The sequence below is a fragment of the Sycon ciliatum genome, chromosome 1 (assembly GCF_964019385.1).
Source record: "Sycon ciliatum chromosome 1, ocSycCili1.1, whole genome shotgun sequence".
Classification (NCBI taxonomy): Eukaryota; Metazoa; Porifera; class Calcarea; order Leucosolenida; family Sycettidae; genus Sycon; species Sycon ciliatum.
This window is the reverse complement of record NC_088643.1, coordinates 71,008,202-71,023,370: the sequence shown is the minus strand read 5'-3', so window position 1 is coordinate 71,023,370 and position 15,169 is coordinate 71,008,202. Positions and strand designations below refer to the sequence as shown.

Below are 15,169 nucleotides of genomic sequence, written 5' to 3'. Positions count from 1 at the left end.
AAGAAACCAGGAACGGAACACCTTCCTGCATGCCGAACAATTTCACCAGAGGTTTGTGATCAGTTTCAAGGACAAATTTCTTTCCCAGGAGATATTGGCGAAATTTGGTTGCACCAAACACAAGAGCGAGTGACTCCCGTTCAATATTTGAATAGTTTCTCTCCGCTTTATTCAACAGACGAGACGCATACGAAATGGGTTGGTAATCACCATTTTCGTTTTTCTGTAAAAGAACCGCACCAAGACCCGTTCCTGATGCGTCGCATTGCAAGACATGCTCCAGACCCGCCGAATAGTGCGCCAAAACCTCCGTGGAACATAAAGCATTCTTTATCGTAAGGAACGCTGTCTGTTCAGAATCTGACCATCTCCAAACAGTATCTTTCTTTAGCAGAGCGTAAAGTGGCGCCATAATCCGAGCAAAATTGGGTATGAATTTGCGAACATAATTCGCAGACCCAATAAACGATTGAAGCTCACTGACGGACGTAGGAGCATTGGCATTAACCATAGCATCGATTCTTCCTGGCGAAGGCGCCATACCACTCGCACTCAAAGTATGACCAAGGTACGAGACTTGCGGTAGCATGAACTCGGTTTTCGTGGCTTTCAAACGCATTCCCGCATCTTGTAGCCGCTGCAAAACCATTTCCAGATTTCTTTTGTGCTCTGCATCATTTCGACCTGTGACTAGAATATCATCTACATACACAATGCAGCCATCGATACCCGCCAGGAGAGTCTCCATAGTACGCTGAAATATGGAGACTGCTGAATGAATGCCAAACGGTAGACGTACATATTCAAACAGACCACGGTGGGTATTGATTGTAGTATACCCCCTCGACTTAGGATCAAGCTCTAGCTGGTGGTACGCCTGAGATAAATCAAGCTTCGTAAACTTCTGCCCACCATTCAACTTGGCACGAATTTCGTCTATGGTAGGTAACGGATATTTTTCTAAATCCGAATTAGCATTGATGGTGCGCGAGTAATCAGCACAGATACGTACATTTCCGTCTGGTTTTTGAACCGGAACCGTAGGTGAAGCCCATTTCGAAAATTCAACTTTGCGTATTACACCTTCCTCCTCCAGTTTAGAGAGGCCTTGCTCGTATTTCTCCCGGATTGCAAATGGTACTGAACGAGCCTTCATGTACACAGGTTTTGAATCATTTACACGCAAAGTGACCTGAGTTGAATTTAATTTGCCGACAGTTGACGTGTCAAACAAACTCTCAAATTTCTGAAGCATTTCCTCCTGCAGCTTTGCGCGTATAAGAGCATTATCAATTTCAGACTTCACCGAGAATATTTCCCTCCATTCTAGTTTGAAAAGTGAGAGAAGATCTCTGCCCAACAGAGATGGACCATTTGTATCGACAATGCGCAAGAGAACAGTGTGCTTTTGCCCATTTATTGACACTGGAAATTTCCCTTCACCTAAACAGGGGATGATGGAACCGGAAAACCCAATGAGCTGGACTGATTGAGTTACAAGAGACGACACTGGTGCACCCAATTTCTCGTAATCAGATTTGGTGATGATGGATACAGCACTACCTGTATCGATTTCCATGCAAATTGGTGAACAAACATCATTGATTTCCGCCATTACAGTATACGGAGGGTGTTTTCCACTACCCGATCGAATCTTGTAGATAGGCATATCATCAACATCACAATCAGAAACGATCTCACCTCGATCATCAGGTTCGTCATCCACGTGGTGAATTTCACCTCGTTTCTGCTTGGTGATGCAGGCTCTTTCGAGATGTCCTCGTTTCTTGCAGTATCGACAAGTAGTAGATCGATGAGGACACTTGTCAGCCATATGCAAATCAGATGTACAACGATAACAAACCTTGCCCTTCGTCGACTTTGACCCTTTCTGGTCCTGCGAGTGATTTGGCTTTCTAGATGCACTTGCTGACTTGGATTTACTGGTAGTGGTAGCTCTCATCTTGTTGACTGACTCGGACGGCGTAGATGTTGATCTAGTACTAGTAGTAGTACCTGGAGTAAGCTGCTCAGCAAACATGATGGCGCGCTCCTCCCGTAAAGCGATATCCAGCACATCCTGAAACTTCTTCGTCTTGCTGTCAGGACTAGTCAGAATCGTCCGCTTGATCTCCTGACTGTAGACTCCTGCCATAAATTGATCTTTTAGGGATCTGTCTAAATGCGACCCAAAGTCGCAGGCTACTGCCGCACGTTTCAAACGATTTGCGTAATCTACCAGCTTTTCCGCTGGTCTCTGGTTGCAATCGCGAAATTGAAAAGAAGAAGTCATCGTGGAACGCTCCACTCTGTAATATCCATTCAGTAGGTCACAAATCTGCTCGAAGGTCTTGTCCGATATTGACTCCGGCAGACAGAGGTTCCGCAAAGTGGAGTAGACGTCTTTCGACAGTGAAGAGATTAGATGTGCAATCATCTTCTTACGTACGCGTTCTTTCTCCGATGAGTTTGCACTGGCTGAAACAACACCGATGTCATTTGCGAGAAAATAAAACTCAAGCCGTTCCCGGTACTCCGCAAAGTCCCCGCCAGAAAACTGCTCCAGGGTGGCCTTCCCTGAAGAGGCCATGGTTTACCAAATTCTCGCAAGCACTCAACTAAACAAATTATCTCAAAACAAAATTTTCATCTTCGTCGCCATTTGTTGTGTATCCACGTACACCCTACATGCAGTCTCACACGCAGCTCACCAGAGTCAACCAGCCGGCATGGATACATGTAGAGTAAGACCATGATTCAGAGCATGCGCAATGAGTATATACAAATGCATACAGAGTACATAATATATTACATCAGAGTGCATATATAACACGTATACTCTCAGCACTCAAAGCACTTACGTGTAGTTACGTAAGTAGTTATCTTTCGTTCATTGTCTCACAAGGAGAAGAAGAAGACCAAGGCAGTGCGAGTATGCGCACTGCTATTCATGCATTCCTACGGTGTACTATTCATGTGTATACAAATTACGTGTGATGAAGTAGCCATGCTACAGTAGTGCCGGGGATGAATGTGCTGCGCCCAGCACAACCTTATGCATTGGGCGATTTTCACTGTCCGCCAGCACTGTAGGTCAAATCTTACCCATAGGGCATGTTTAAAATGCCGTGTGTTTCTGTGATGATATCACTGCCACTGTAGTCATGAACGTCTCTCTCTCTCTCTCTCTCTCTCTCTCTTTGTTGTGTCTACGGAACTCTAGGTTTCATCTCTTGACGCCAAGCTAAAGACTACATCGGAACAGTTTGACAGTCACCAACACATGGCCACTGAAGCTGACGTTGCACTAAAGGTAACTTGTTTGTCTCTGATTTTGAACTGACTGGTTTGATAATGCTGACATGCCATGAGCATTATTCAAGCTTCAGAGAGCCCCGGCAATTGTTTTCACTTTGCAAAACCAATGACAAGACCCATTAGGACTTTGAACTATTTCCATTGGCTTTTGCAGTAGCTTACGAGCTCGTACTTCTAATGAGTTGTTTTGTCCACGGGCATTGTTTGCAGAAAGCGCAGGTCAGACTGAAGGATCTGGAAGGTTCACTACGTAACAAAAGCAGCACTCTGGCTGACAAAGACTTGCAGTTGCGGCAGACCCAGAGTATGGCGGACGACTTACAGCGCCTGCTGCAGGAGGAGAGAGGCAAACTCCACGCTGCCGAGCTGGTGAGTAAATGTTGGACATGCTGCTACTTCGAGTACATGCTTGTACCTGACCGGATAGGATCATTGACTGTTACCATTCGTATTTCGTAATAGTGGTTGAGATGGGTGTGCTTAGTTATTGTTGTGTTCCTATTGGTTTACTACAATCATGTGCCATGTTAGAACTAATGTAGCACGTTGAACGTACTCTTTTTGCCTGTATGCAATGTACATGTACATGAATAGCAATCTGTTGTCCAGAATCCTGTCACCCTTTCCCTGCTTAGCAGTGACTCTCCTGGACTAGAACCTGTGTGACGGTGTATCATGGGGCTGACTTTCCTTCAAAAGCGGCATTGTCATGTGTTGGAGGTGACGCGGGTAGATTGGTGTTGGCAGCTGCTCCGTAGAAATGATATTCTTTTTGTTCCATGTGTGGTTACTTCTTCATCATGACTACTGAACAGGCCAATGCACAGGTGGAAAGGCTACACGCCCAGCAAATGGTAGATGCCGAGGAGGTAGGAGCATCATCAGGCAACGCCACACACAACTTTCCCTTTTAGCCATCATGTTAACTGCTTTGCTTCTGCGCTTTTGATGTCCCACTACCTCCTAGCTGCCGTAACAGCCCGCATTGCTTCTAACCATGTTTCAGTCCACTACACATTTAGACATTCCTTGATGTAGTATTGCCTACAGCTCCTATTTAATCAACTCCTTTGTCCTAGGTAATAACTACCCTAGTGGTATGTGGTATTGCAGAAGGAAATGGCAAACAAAGCTGATTGTCCCGCACAGCATCAAGTCACGTGTGTTGTGTACTTGAAACCTTTATTAAAGGTATCCTGTCTGTGACTGGAATATGCCCCCTGTTTGCTTGTGTGTGGTACAGGCAAGGAGTCAGCAGCTCCATGGATTGTGTTTGCAGCTTTCGTTAGCTGCTCGGTCAAGTGTGGCGTCTAGCAAGACGAAGGATGGAGCGCTGTCCTGGAAGAAGCTGGTGCACCGCTTGGAATCGGATATTGGCTCCACTCTCGGCAGGATCAAGTCCTCCGATGAGAAGGTACATTGTTTGATGAGGATCACTTCAATCACTTCAATCTACTTCTGCTATAAACTTAGACTTACTTAGACTTGGTTCAAAGTTCAAAGTTCAAAGTTCTGTTTGATCATCACCGGCTCACAGTAAGCCAAGTATTAGTTTCCCGAGGAAGTTGTCAACTGTTACACAGTGGATGAGTTCACGGCCGCATGAATACAGTAGGTGATATTAGGCTCCAGTACCAGGGAGGAAGCCATAGCTTTACCTTTGGAAAGGAATATAGGGAACGCATGCTAAGCTTGTAAACCGTAAAGTCTCTCGTTGAAGGAGCGAAGCCAGTTTTTTTTCTCCATGCACAGGTTTTAGTTTCTCATTCAGTCCATGTAGCTTGATGGCTTTAGTACAAAGGTGCTGTTTTCATTTCACTCGATGTAAAAACATTTTTTTCATGTTTAGGTGAAGAGATTGGAGGCTACACTGCAGGAACGTGATGTGGACATCAAGAGACTGCATCAACTGCACGAGGAGAGCCTGGCAAAGGTAAGACAGTCTCATGCCGATATCACTGTGACACTATGACACACGCGTAAAACCATTGCACCATATCCTTGCACTGCCGGTGAAAGAGATCATCAGTGACTGCAATGGTTCCCATTGCCTTTGGCTCGCCTTACGGTGCCGGTGTATGTGCAGCAAGCCGTGTTTATCAATCCAGGGTGCGTAGCACCCTTGAAAACTCTTGAAAACCCTGAAAGTTTTTCTTCCCCCGGGAATTCCCTGAAATCCCCTCAAATTTTGTATTTTGTAGAAAATGTTCCTTGAATCCCCTGAAATTTGTTTTCCAGATCACGCGACCTGTACTCAGCGACTGACTGTACATGATATGCATAGATCTCGAGTGCCAGTCCGGTCACCTCTACTGGTCATGTGAGTCTACGGCCTCAGCGGCCAGCGCAGCTCGCGTAGATCCTTACGGTATTTTTTACATTTGAGCCTTGATCGCCATGACTATCGACTGCGGTACGACGGTTCCTGACTGTAGCGAAACTGGAATCCGCCACTGCAACTGCTTTTCCGTTTTATTTGTTTGTTTTGGCCTTCAACAAGACAAAGTGTCTTCAGTTTTTTCGGAATGCCGAAGAAGCTTTACAGAGTTGTACTTGTTCTCCATGCCGAAAGGCAAGTGTGTTTTCAACGCTCGCTGGTTGTCTTTGGACCCGTACAAAGACTGGCTAGTTCGCTAAGAACTTAGCGATGGAGAAGCGTGATGGTGACGGTGGCTCTACTACTTGCAGTATTGATGATCAAATCTTCGATTGTTGACATTCTGAATCAGTGAACCTCTGAGTGACTACGGATATGTGGTGTCTAGCGACTGTATGACATCTGTGAATACCCTTGAAATGCCCCTGGAAATGCCCTGAAATTTTGTGTATATGTTGTGCTACGAACCCTGTCAATCTGTTGTGCATGCCGGCAGGTATCCGCTGCCACGTCAAGTCGAGAACAAGCCTGGCAGCAGCAGCGTGACAAGCAGGAGAAGCACATGTCCGAGCTGATGAAGGAGGTGCAAGCTAAAATCCAGGCACGTTTCCGTTAATATCATAATGGTGCTTGGTAACTGATACTGATGTATGTATGTATGGGATAAGAATCCTATTTCAGGTTCTAGTTTGTAACACATCTACAACTGAATGATGCGTAGACTTCAATACACCATCTTATAATGTAGTAGAGAGTTGGTGGCGGTGCAATGCACATCTACAGTACTGCAGCAAATTGAGTTCAGTATTGGTATCCAGAGCATACAATGATTACTCTTCAATCTCCATTCTTGTATCGTTCAATGCGTAGGATGCTCACCTGATGCTGTCCAACACTGAAGCAGAGCTGCAGTCAGTTAGCCAGGAGAGGGACAAGTACAGGCATGAGCTGGCCACATCACAGCAGACTGTGGGAGAGCTCAATACCTGTTGCCTGGCTTTGCGGGTGAGAAGCACTGCGTGGATGGCCTGGACCGAGAGGTGTAAAGTGGCTGCAACGCACATGTATCCAGTGGGCCATGATTAACGGTGTGCTTGTGAGAAAGGGGCTGATGCCGGATTGCACAGTCCACATCATTGTGTCCAGTTCTTTCATATCAAATAGAGCCGCTCGGCAGCAAGAATCTGCACAGTTTTAGCTAGTTCTTTGTATTACCAATACGAGCGTCAAACAGAGGCTAGCTCGGCACTTCTCAGGCAAGCCTGGGCAATCTCTATGCCATTGCATATCATGTTCTTTATTTCTTTCTGTTCAGGCTTTATGTTATACATGTAATTGCAAGACGGCATGTTTGTGTTCGCGTTTGCTTTCTAATGAGTGGATGAACACCTGCACCTGCACCACTCTTAGTGCCTGCCTTAGTGCTGAGTTCATGATAACATCACATGTATCATGTGTGTGTGTGTGTGTGCGTGTGTGTGGGTGTGTGTGCGCGCGTGTGTGTGTGTGTGTGTATGTTTGACCGTTTTCTTCAGGGTACTTCTGCCTTGCTGACGGGCTGTGTGTGGCCGCTCTGTGTTCGTCTGCGCTGCATGACACAAGCATTGGCTATCACCGTGGCTCACTCACAGCGCTTGGAAATGGCAGCGTCACTAGCAACACAGCTTGCTGATGCGGTGTCAGAGGAGCTGGCAGCAACATCGTCGTCGGCTGGCAGCAGTGCTAGTCTGGACAGTGGTGCTGGTGTTCATCGGCATGCTTCGGCGACAAGAAGGACAGCATCTGTACGACTGCATCCACTGCTACGCTTTCGTAAGTCGGCCATTGCTGTCCTGGCGTTCAACCGCTTCCGGCGTGTCCTGCACCATACCAGTGTCCTGTGCATTGTGCGAGATTGTCCTGGGGGCCTGGGTCAGAGGCTTCCTGTTTGGGTGTGTGGAGCGAAAGCTAGCCTTGACACACATGATACCATGCCTTCATCACGTGCTCCTGCCGATGACGGGCGTGCTTATCAGCAGAACAGACAGCAGAAGCTCAGCGACTGGATATCCTTTGTCCGGAGTCCAGAGTTCCTGGCGAAGATGATGGCATCCAGTGAGCAGCTCTCCGCCCTGCTGCAGGACTTGACAGGCATGCAGCGCGGTCGTAAACCGTCAGCAACACTGCAGCTCTGTGCTCGCAATCAGTTATCAAGCGTTCTCCGCAACGTCAGCGCTCACTTTCAGGCGACCTCGCTGTGGTCGTTTGACGACCAGGGTCACTGGTCTCTTCTGCATGCGTTACGTGATGGCCTTCATCATGGCTTAGCTCGTATTGCCAAGGCATCATCTTCACATGCCAACTTTACAGTTTACCAACAGGTGAGTGCAGCAGATAGAAATTGAGATCAATTGTAGTGTATCAAGTAGATCATGCAGCTGCGCTATGCATGGATCAAAGCACATTTTCAATGTGCATATGTATTCATACTTCAGTAGTTTCATAACGAAGGTGCTTGCGGCTTTGCTTAGTTTCTTCTTCCATGCTATTCACGTTTATATCATGGGTGAATATACTGTTGCTTGCTTCAGGTCGAACGTTATCTGCCTCTCCCCTCTGTTTCCTTTCTGCTGTAGCATGTAAGTGCTATGTCAACCATCCAGCAGCATGTCATTAACCTTGCCAACCAGTTGCAGAAAGCCGAGATCCAGAGCCACCGTCATCAGCAGAAAGTGCTGGAGCTGCAGCAGGCACTGAAAAATGCCAACCAACAGTTCAGCCTGACGAACAAGCACCTCTTATCTGCTGAAAGGAAGGTATGATTGTAGTGACTGACAATGTGTTGTTCAATCACACAATCTGGCATTCTCCCACAATGATATCCAGTGTACTTATACATGTGTATGTTTGGGCTGTTGAATTTCTATGACTCATGACAGCCATGCAGATCTCGCTTGTATCCGTTCCTCTTTCATCCAGTTCACTTGCCAGCCAGTGGAATATCCGTCAACTTAAACAGATTCAACATGTGGAGTGCTGTGTAGCATATTTTGCTTATCCAGTTCCCTCACTGGCACGGTTCTTTACAATAGAAACGAAAGCAAGGCTTGAGAATGCTGCCTAGAGTCAACCATGTCAACGTGTGAAGCCGAACTTGCAATTTCTTTTCACAGTGTGCTCAGTTTTCCGCATTGACCGCATTTGTATACCGTAATATCGCATGATTAAAGCCGTGCTTATTCCTGTAGAAGTCGATGTCAGTGCTAGGCTTCTATTCACGTCTGGCTTCTATTCGAAGCACATATATCTATGTATGTCACTACTAGATCCAGGCGTATACAGGGTATCAGGCTTGTATTAAAAACAGGCTTCTATATGAGACAGGCTTCTATACAAGACACTACAGTATTTGCCCTTAAACCATGCGTACCGGCATTTCAGTCAGTGCTTCTACGTTTTAACAAGTTGTTTTTGTCCATAATGCTATGCTCTCACCACATCTCAATGTATGTGCAGGCATCCAACCTGGTGCCAGTGGAGAGATTTGACAGCGTGTGCACTGAGATGAACGCTGGCCTGGAACGCGAGAGGCAGCAGCAGGTGGAGCTGGCTCGTCAGAGAGATGAACTGCTGCAAAGCAAACACAGGTGGGGTTGACCAAGATGAACCTGCGGTATTTTCCAGAGTATACGTTGCACTTTAAACACCAGGCAGCAATTCACCCGAACAAGGTCGGTGTGGCTTATACTACGACGGTCAAATTGACCATGATAAATAGGGTAGATGTCTGTACTTCGTGGAAAACAAATTCTGAGTGCAGCTTATACTCCAGTGCAGCGTATTCTCCGGAAAATATGGTAACTGCCTTTGTTCTGCATAGTCATAGCCAGTGTTTTCCAGGCAGATCGCCTTGCTGCTGCATACATGTACATCCCCTAGACTGAAGTTCAAACAGAATGATACACCAAAGCCACCGGTGAAGCTTCACAGGCAGTGGGACTTTTGAAATCCGACGACATGTTGAACCATCTCTGCTGGGATGACAACTACTTCATAACTTAGTAATAGAGCATCACTGGCCTCTGGTCAAGGCTCTAATGCGAATGCTAGTGGTGACAGTCAATGTTTTCTTCAGACGTTTTCCCTTTTCACCTTCAAATGTATGATTGCAGTGATTGCATACAGTGAGTCAACCTCGCCGTGAATAACGACCTCGGGTACAACAACAACTCGTGAATAACGACACAATCATCCGGCCTAGTGACCATTTGACTGCCTACCTCACGAATAACGACACTTTAAGTTTTCTCATGCATGATCGAGGGTCATTATTATTATTTGCAAAGGTTGACTCGTACATGTACTTCTGTTTCTGAAGTCCATCCAGTTAGATTAGAAGAAAAGATTTTAAGAAAACTTGCACTGAATCAACCCATATTTGCATCCTGGAGGCTGATAATATCAGCTTTGTCAGTTTCCATGGACAGCGTCAAAGTTCTTTGCTTTTCTTCTATTTCTGTTCTTCAGGCTTGACTCAGTGCAAGCAGAGAGGCGGAGGCTGGACACTGCACTTCAGCAAGCGATACAGGTTAGGTTCTGCCAGACTGAGTCTCGGAAAACAGAACTTCTCTTGGAGATAGTACCATGAGACGCACATGTGAAACAAGCAATAATTATATAATTATAGACACACACACACACACACACACACACACACCTGTCCTGTCCTGTCCTGTAGAGTCACTGCCGCAAAAGGGTCACGTGATCCCATCACTGGGAAACTTGAGAAGAGAGAGAGAGAGAGGACACGACGCTCGATGACGCTCCAGGTGCACGGGTAGTCGCATCCGCTTGCCGCATATGCACACGTGCTGGAAGGCTGAGCGCTCCTCTGCTGTTGGTCTATGAGCCACCATTGAACAGCGATGCCTTCCCCGTCCCCGGACACCGCGAAAGCAGCGACCACACCTGTCACAATGCGCGGCACAACATCCCTCCGCCGGTGCCGACGCTCCGGTAGTTCCAGGTGGCACTGCGGCATCCACCGTTGAGGCACACACATGCCGGACCAAGCCACCGCGGCTTCTCAGCCACCGCCCACACCGCCCGCACTGACTGGCGCCCCGCTGCTCAGACACAGGCCGCGCACGCTCCTCCAGACACTTATGCCGAGCCATGTCTCCTTTCCGTGCAAAATCCCGTCCGCATACCGTACATACCACTCGGGGCGGAGGCTCAGGCACATTGTCAGGCTCTTGGTAGGTGCTGCGCCACTCCGCGCGAGACTCACATGCAACATCATACCATGATGCCTCCACGCCACGGGCACGTAGATCTCGGACAGCACAGTCCTTCCATCTGCGGCGTGGGCCATGTGCTGGGCACACACACACACACACACACACACACACACACACACACACACACACACACACACACATACATACACCATTGGACCATTGGACCATTGGACGCCCATCGCCGGAGGCGATGATAGCGATGCTACAGCAGAAGCCATAGCAGCTTGTGCTGGGATTGCACCATTCAACAGCTTGCAAGGCTGAAGAATTGACCGCCACTATTCAGCCTGGTCTACACCACACAGCTATGAAGTGGCTTTTTCTGGCCAGTGAATCCCTACTTTTGGTCTTTTTCATTTTTTTCATTTTTTCACGCACACACATCACACCACATACTCCGGCATGCACTGGCGGTTGGTAACCACCCAGGAGAATGAAAGAAAAGTCAGGAGGAGGCTGAGAAAGAGAAGAAAGACGTGTGTGACCATAATCGTCGAACCCGCAACCTATCGATTGGAAATCGCTGCACATACCACTGCACCATATGGGACACACACACACATACACACACACACACACACACACACACACACACACACACACACACACACAGAGAGAGAGAGAGAGAGAGAGAGAGAGAGAGAGAGAGAGAGAGAGAGAGAGAGAGAGAGAGAGAGAGAGAGAGAGAGAGAGAGAGAGAGAGAGAGAGAGAGAGAGAGAGAGAGGGAGAGAGAGAGATGATATGCAGGAAGGTACACGTACTTCTGATACACTAGTTCTCTTATGGTATCATCAGAGGCATCCTGAGTTTCCTGTATTGCCGTTCACTCGGAGGTGTAGGTACCCGTGTACTTTGCTCTAAGATGGGAATAGAGGGGGGGGGGGGGTTGGAGGTGGAGGACCTGGGGTATGGGCAGAGGTAGGGTTCAAAAAGTCTTGAGCTTCCTTGTTATAAGGTCACTGCCCATCACTGTGACGTAAACTGTCCTGGAGGTTTCAATCTTGCTGCAGAGATGCTAAGTTATTATTCAAGACGATACTGTGCATACCGAGTCATCAGGACATGCAACTCTGTTTGATCTCTACCTGTTTGTAGGACTTGAAAGATGGGCATCAAGCAGTTCACAGCACCGAAGGAAGCCTTTCGCTGGCACGCCAACAGTGCAATGGCCTACAGCAACAGGAGGCAGTCCTGCGTGCAAGACTTTCTGAGCTTCAGAACTCCTTGGTGGTTACCAATCGGTAGGTAGACTGAGCTGACCTACTGCAATGGGATATGATTGCATATCTTCTTCTTAGTGTTATGATTATATATCTCCTGTGATATAGGACTGCTACCGGCACGGCGGCATTGGGAGAGGGGGTATGCAACAATGCATAGCTCAAGCAATGCAGCTGCTTGAATGTTGTTGTTTTTTTGATCCAACACTCGTCTTGGTGGTGGCACTGTATGCCGATTGAATCATGTTGAGGACTTCTTCTATTTGCAATGATCTTTGGTTGTCATTGCCATAAAAATCAGCATGCATGCTTGTACGTTGTTTCCTTAAACAGCTCCATAGAAAAGGACATTTTTTGTGTTTTGCTATCATGGTCCTAAGCTCTGCTGTATTGGTCAGGCATGAACATGTTCCTCTGCTATGACTTCTCCAGGGAGAAGACATCTTTGCTAGCCTATTTGCAAGCAGTGAATTCGGCCATGGAAACCGTAAGGACGCTGCACTTTGCCGCAAGAATCTATAGCTGCTAGCTGGTAACCCATGAACTGCTTTGTTGACGTAAGGACGCTGCACTTTGCCGCAAGAATCTATAGCTGCTAGCTGGTAACCCATGAACTGCTTTGTTGACGCCGGCAGCATCCATGTGCAGTTCCTCATATCTCCTTGCCAGGAATCTCCCAATCTCTGAGGGTGTATTTCACACCTTCATTGAGCACCAGCGCTGGATCTGGTAATGCAATGGTCTTCATTATACCGAGAGTAAATAAGCTCCCAAGAGCGTGCAACTCTGTATATGGGGTCTTCGGTGGTGAAAGCTCACGTCACGAGTTCCAAGTACAATATGTGCTACATACAACAAAGGCCAGTGTGCGCACAATCCGATTATTTAATTGCTCTATAGCCACCTCTCGACATCGTTGATGTATTGTCCGCTCAGAGCATCTATTGATGTGTTGTCTCTCAGTATCTATTGATGTGTTGTCTCTCAGCATCTATTAATGTGTTGTCGCTCAGCATCTATTGATGTGTTGTCTCTCAGCATCTATTAATGTATTGCCTCTCAGCATCTATTGTTGCCGGTTCTGTGCCATGTTCTACCTGTTTAGATCCAGGACTCTGACCTGTCTGGAGAAGACGCTGCTAAAATTCTGAAGTCGGTACGTGACACTTCACGAGTGTTGAAGCATGCTTTTAGAAAGGATTGAGCAGCCGGGTTTGCTGTGAAACCTACGCGTGTAGTGCATAAGTGATGCTTCTAGTCCCTATGTACGGTTCCTGTGAATCTTGAAACATACTTGTTGTTGTTGTTTGTTTATTAGAGTCGAAGAACAAACAGGCAAATTTGCCTTATTACATGATATCGACTAAAAAGGAGAATACTTCAAGTCGTATTTACACAGCAGCAATAGCTATAATCCATATGTAATGCCCAGATCAAATTTCATGGGCCTGAGTGGGAGAACCTCAAACTGGGTTGGCATTTTTCTCTCGCTTTTCTGGCAGTTCATTTCCCTGACTATTTACAATTTGAACGAGGCTATACCTTTTGCTAATATTGAATAACGTGTCCTGTATGTTTATACAATGTGGTTCTTTGCTCCAGGCCTTGAGTTCAGCTCGTGACAAGCTGCAGGATGGCGGTGACTTCACACAATGCAAGGTGTGTCCAGCATGCATCACGGCACACATTTGAGTGTGCCAGTTCAGCCATTCATTCTTCCTATAATGCCCTTTACATTGCACTTTTCTTTAGTCCAGTCTTTCAGCTACAAGTATGTCCACACCATTAGCATGATGCACGCACAGACAGTTTACCTTGCTTTGAGAATACCTGTGATTGGTTGGAAGGGAATGTGCCGGCGGTAATGGGGACCTGCTGCCAAAAGTAAATATGGATAGGAATGGAATTGAAGCAACACGACTGTCACGATGTGAATATAGGAAGACATGGGCTACGCTCACTGCCGTCCAAATATATCCATCCACCAGTTGGCGCACTTAAAAGTGTACACGCGTCACTGCAACTTAAGTTGTGGTTACTGTCAATCCTAGTCCGTGCCTGGTGATACTCTGCCACTAGAGTTACAAACCCTTATCCTTACCATCGGAACATCCTCTAAGCTCCATGGGGTTTGTGGCTCGGCAGCAATCACCTTTGTCTGGAGGCGGTTACAGTCCGGTAGTCAATGGCAATGCATGTAATGCCCATACGTTGGGCTGCTGGCCAGCAGCCTTCAACACGCGTAGATGGAACATTCCATTATCTTCCCCGGTTGAACTATCCTTCAGTTATTATCCTCATGCAGGTAATATGCTGGTTCTTCTACAGATGACTTTAGCTAGCATGGTGGAGGTCTTGTTAAGTTTGGCTAGCAAGCTGGATGCACGTGAGCGCGACTTGGCTCTGAGCGCAACGCACATCAAGACGCTGCGCCGAGAACTTAGCTCCGCTTGCCGCCGGCAGCTGAGTGAGGCCACAGTGCAGCTGGCCAAGTCCGTCGTGGCCGATGACGAGGTGAGACTAGGCACAATTTCTTCACCAGGCAATGATGACCTTCGGATTTCCTCAAAAGCAATGAGTACTGAAATTTCTCAAATTTTCGGTGTACAGTCAACTTCGCCAATAACATTCGGCGGGGCATCAGAAAAGTGTCCTTATTCGCGAAGTGTCCTTATAACCGAAGTCCCATTTGAATGTATGGGAACCCATATTTTGTATAGTATGATATGCATATCAAAATGAAGCTCTTTTCTTGCTCTATGTCAATGTGTACTTTATTTTCATATTGCAGTTGAAAGGAACTAAAAATTCAATATGCAAGGGAAATCAATTGAAAAATATGCCTTTTTGAGCCATCTACAGGGCCAGGGACATGTACATGTATGATGATTACTGTACAATCATGTACAACTACATGTACATTGTATACATATAGGTGTGCTGGTAAATCCAACAATTTTGAAGCCAACATAAA

The 15,169-nt window shown here is 46.8% G+C and overlaps 1 protein-coding gene across 2 annotated transcripts in view; it reads left to right on the top strand.

Moving 5' to 3' along the window:
- Positions 1 to 15,169, top strand: part of LOC135805234 (coiled-coil domain-containing protein 171-like) — a 31,407-nt gene that overhangs the window by 12,705 nt on the left and 3,533 nt on the right. Inside the window, exons 14-29 of one of the 2 annotated variants that reach the window (XM_065319245.1) lie at positions 3,224 to 3,313; positions 3,529 to 3,687; positions 4,134 to 4,187; positions 4,562 to 4,732; positions 5,168 to 5,251; positions 6,192 to 6,296; positions 6,566 to 6,700; positions 7,231 to 8,055; positions 8,311 to 8,490; positions 9,191 to 9,321; positions 10,202 to 10,262; positions 12,071 to 12,216; positions 12,628 to 12,682; positions 13,301 to 13,351; positions 13,798 to 13,854; positions 14,524 to 14,709. In XM_065319245.1, coding sequence (XP_065175317.1) covers positions 3,224 to 3,313; positions 3,529 to 3,687; positions 4,134 to 4,187; positions 4,562 to 4,732; positions 5,168 to 5,251; positions 6,192 to 6,296; positions 6,566 to 6,700; positions 7,231 to 8,055; positions 8,311 to 8,490; positions 9,191 to 9,321; positions 10,202 to 10,262; positions 12,071 to 12,216; positions 12,628 to 12,682; positions 13,301 to 13,351; positions 13,798 to 13,854; positions 14,524 to 14,709 — 2,490 coding nt within the window. Of the gene's footprint in view, positions 1 to 3,223; positions 3,314 to 3,528; positions 3,688 to 4,133; positions 4,188 to 4,561; positions 4,733 to 5,167; positions 5,252 to 6,191; positions 6,297 to 6,565; positions 6,701 to 7,230; positions 8,056 to 8,310; positions 8,491 to 9,190; positions 9,322 to 10,201; positions 10,263 to 12,070; positions 12,217 to 12,627; positions 12,683 to 13,300; positions 13,352 to 13,797; positions 13,855 to 14,500; positions 14,710 to 15,169 lie in introns of those variants that run through there. The other variant, XM_065319246.1, reaches the window with a different exon arrangement.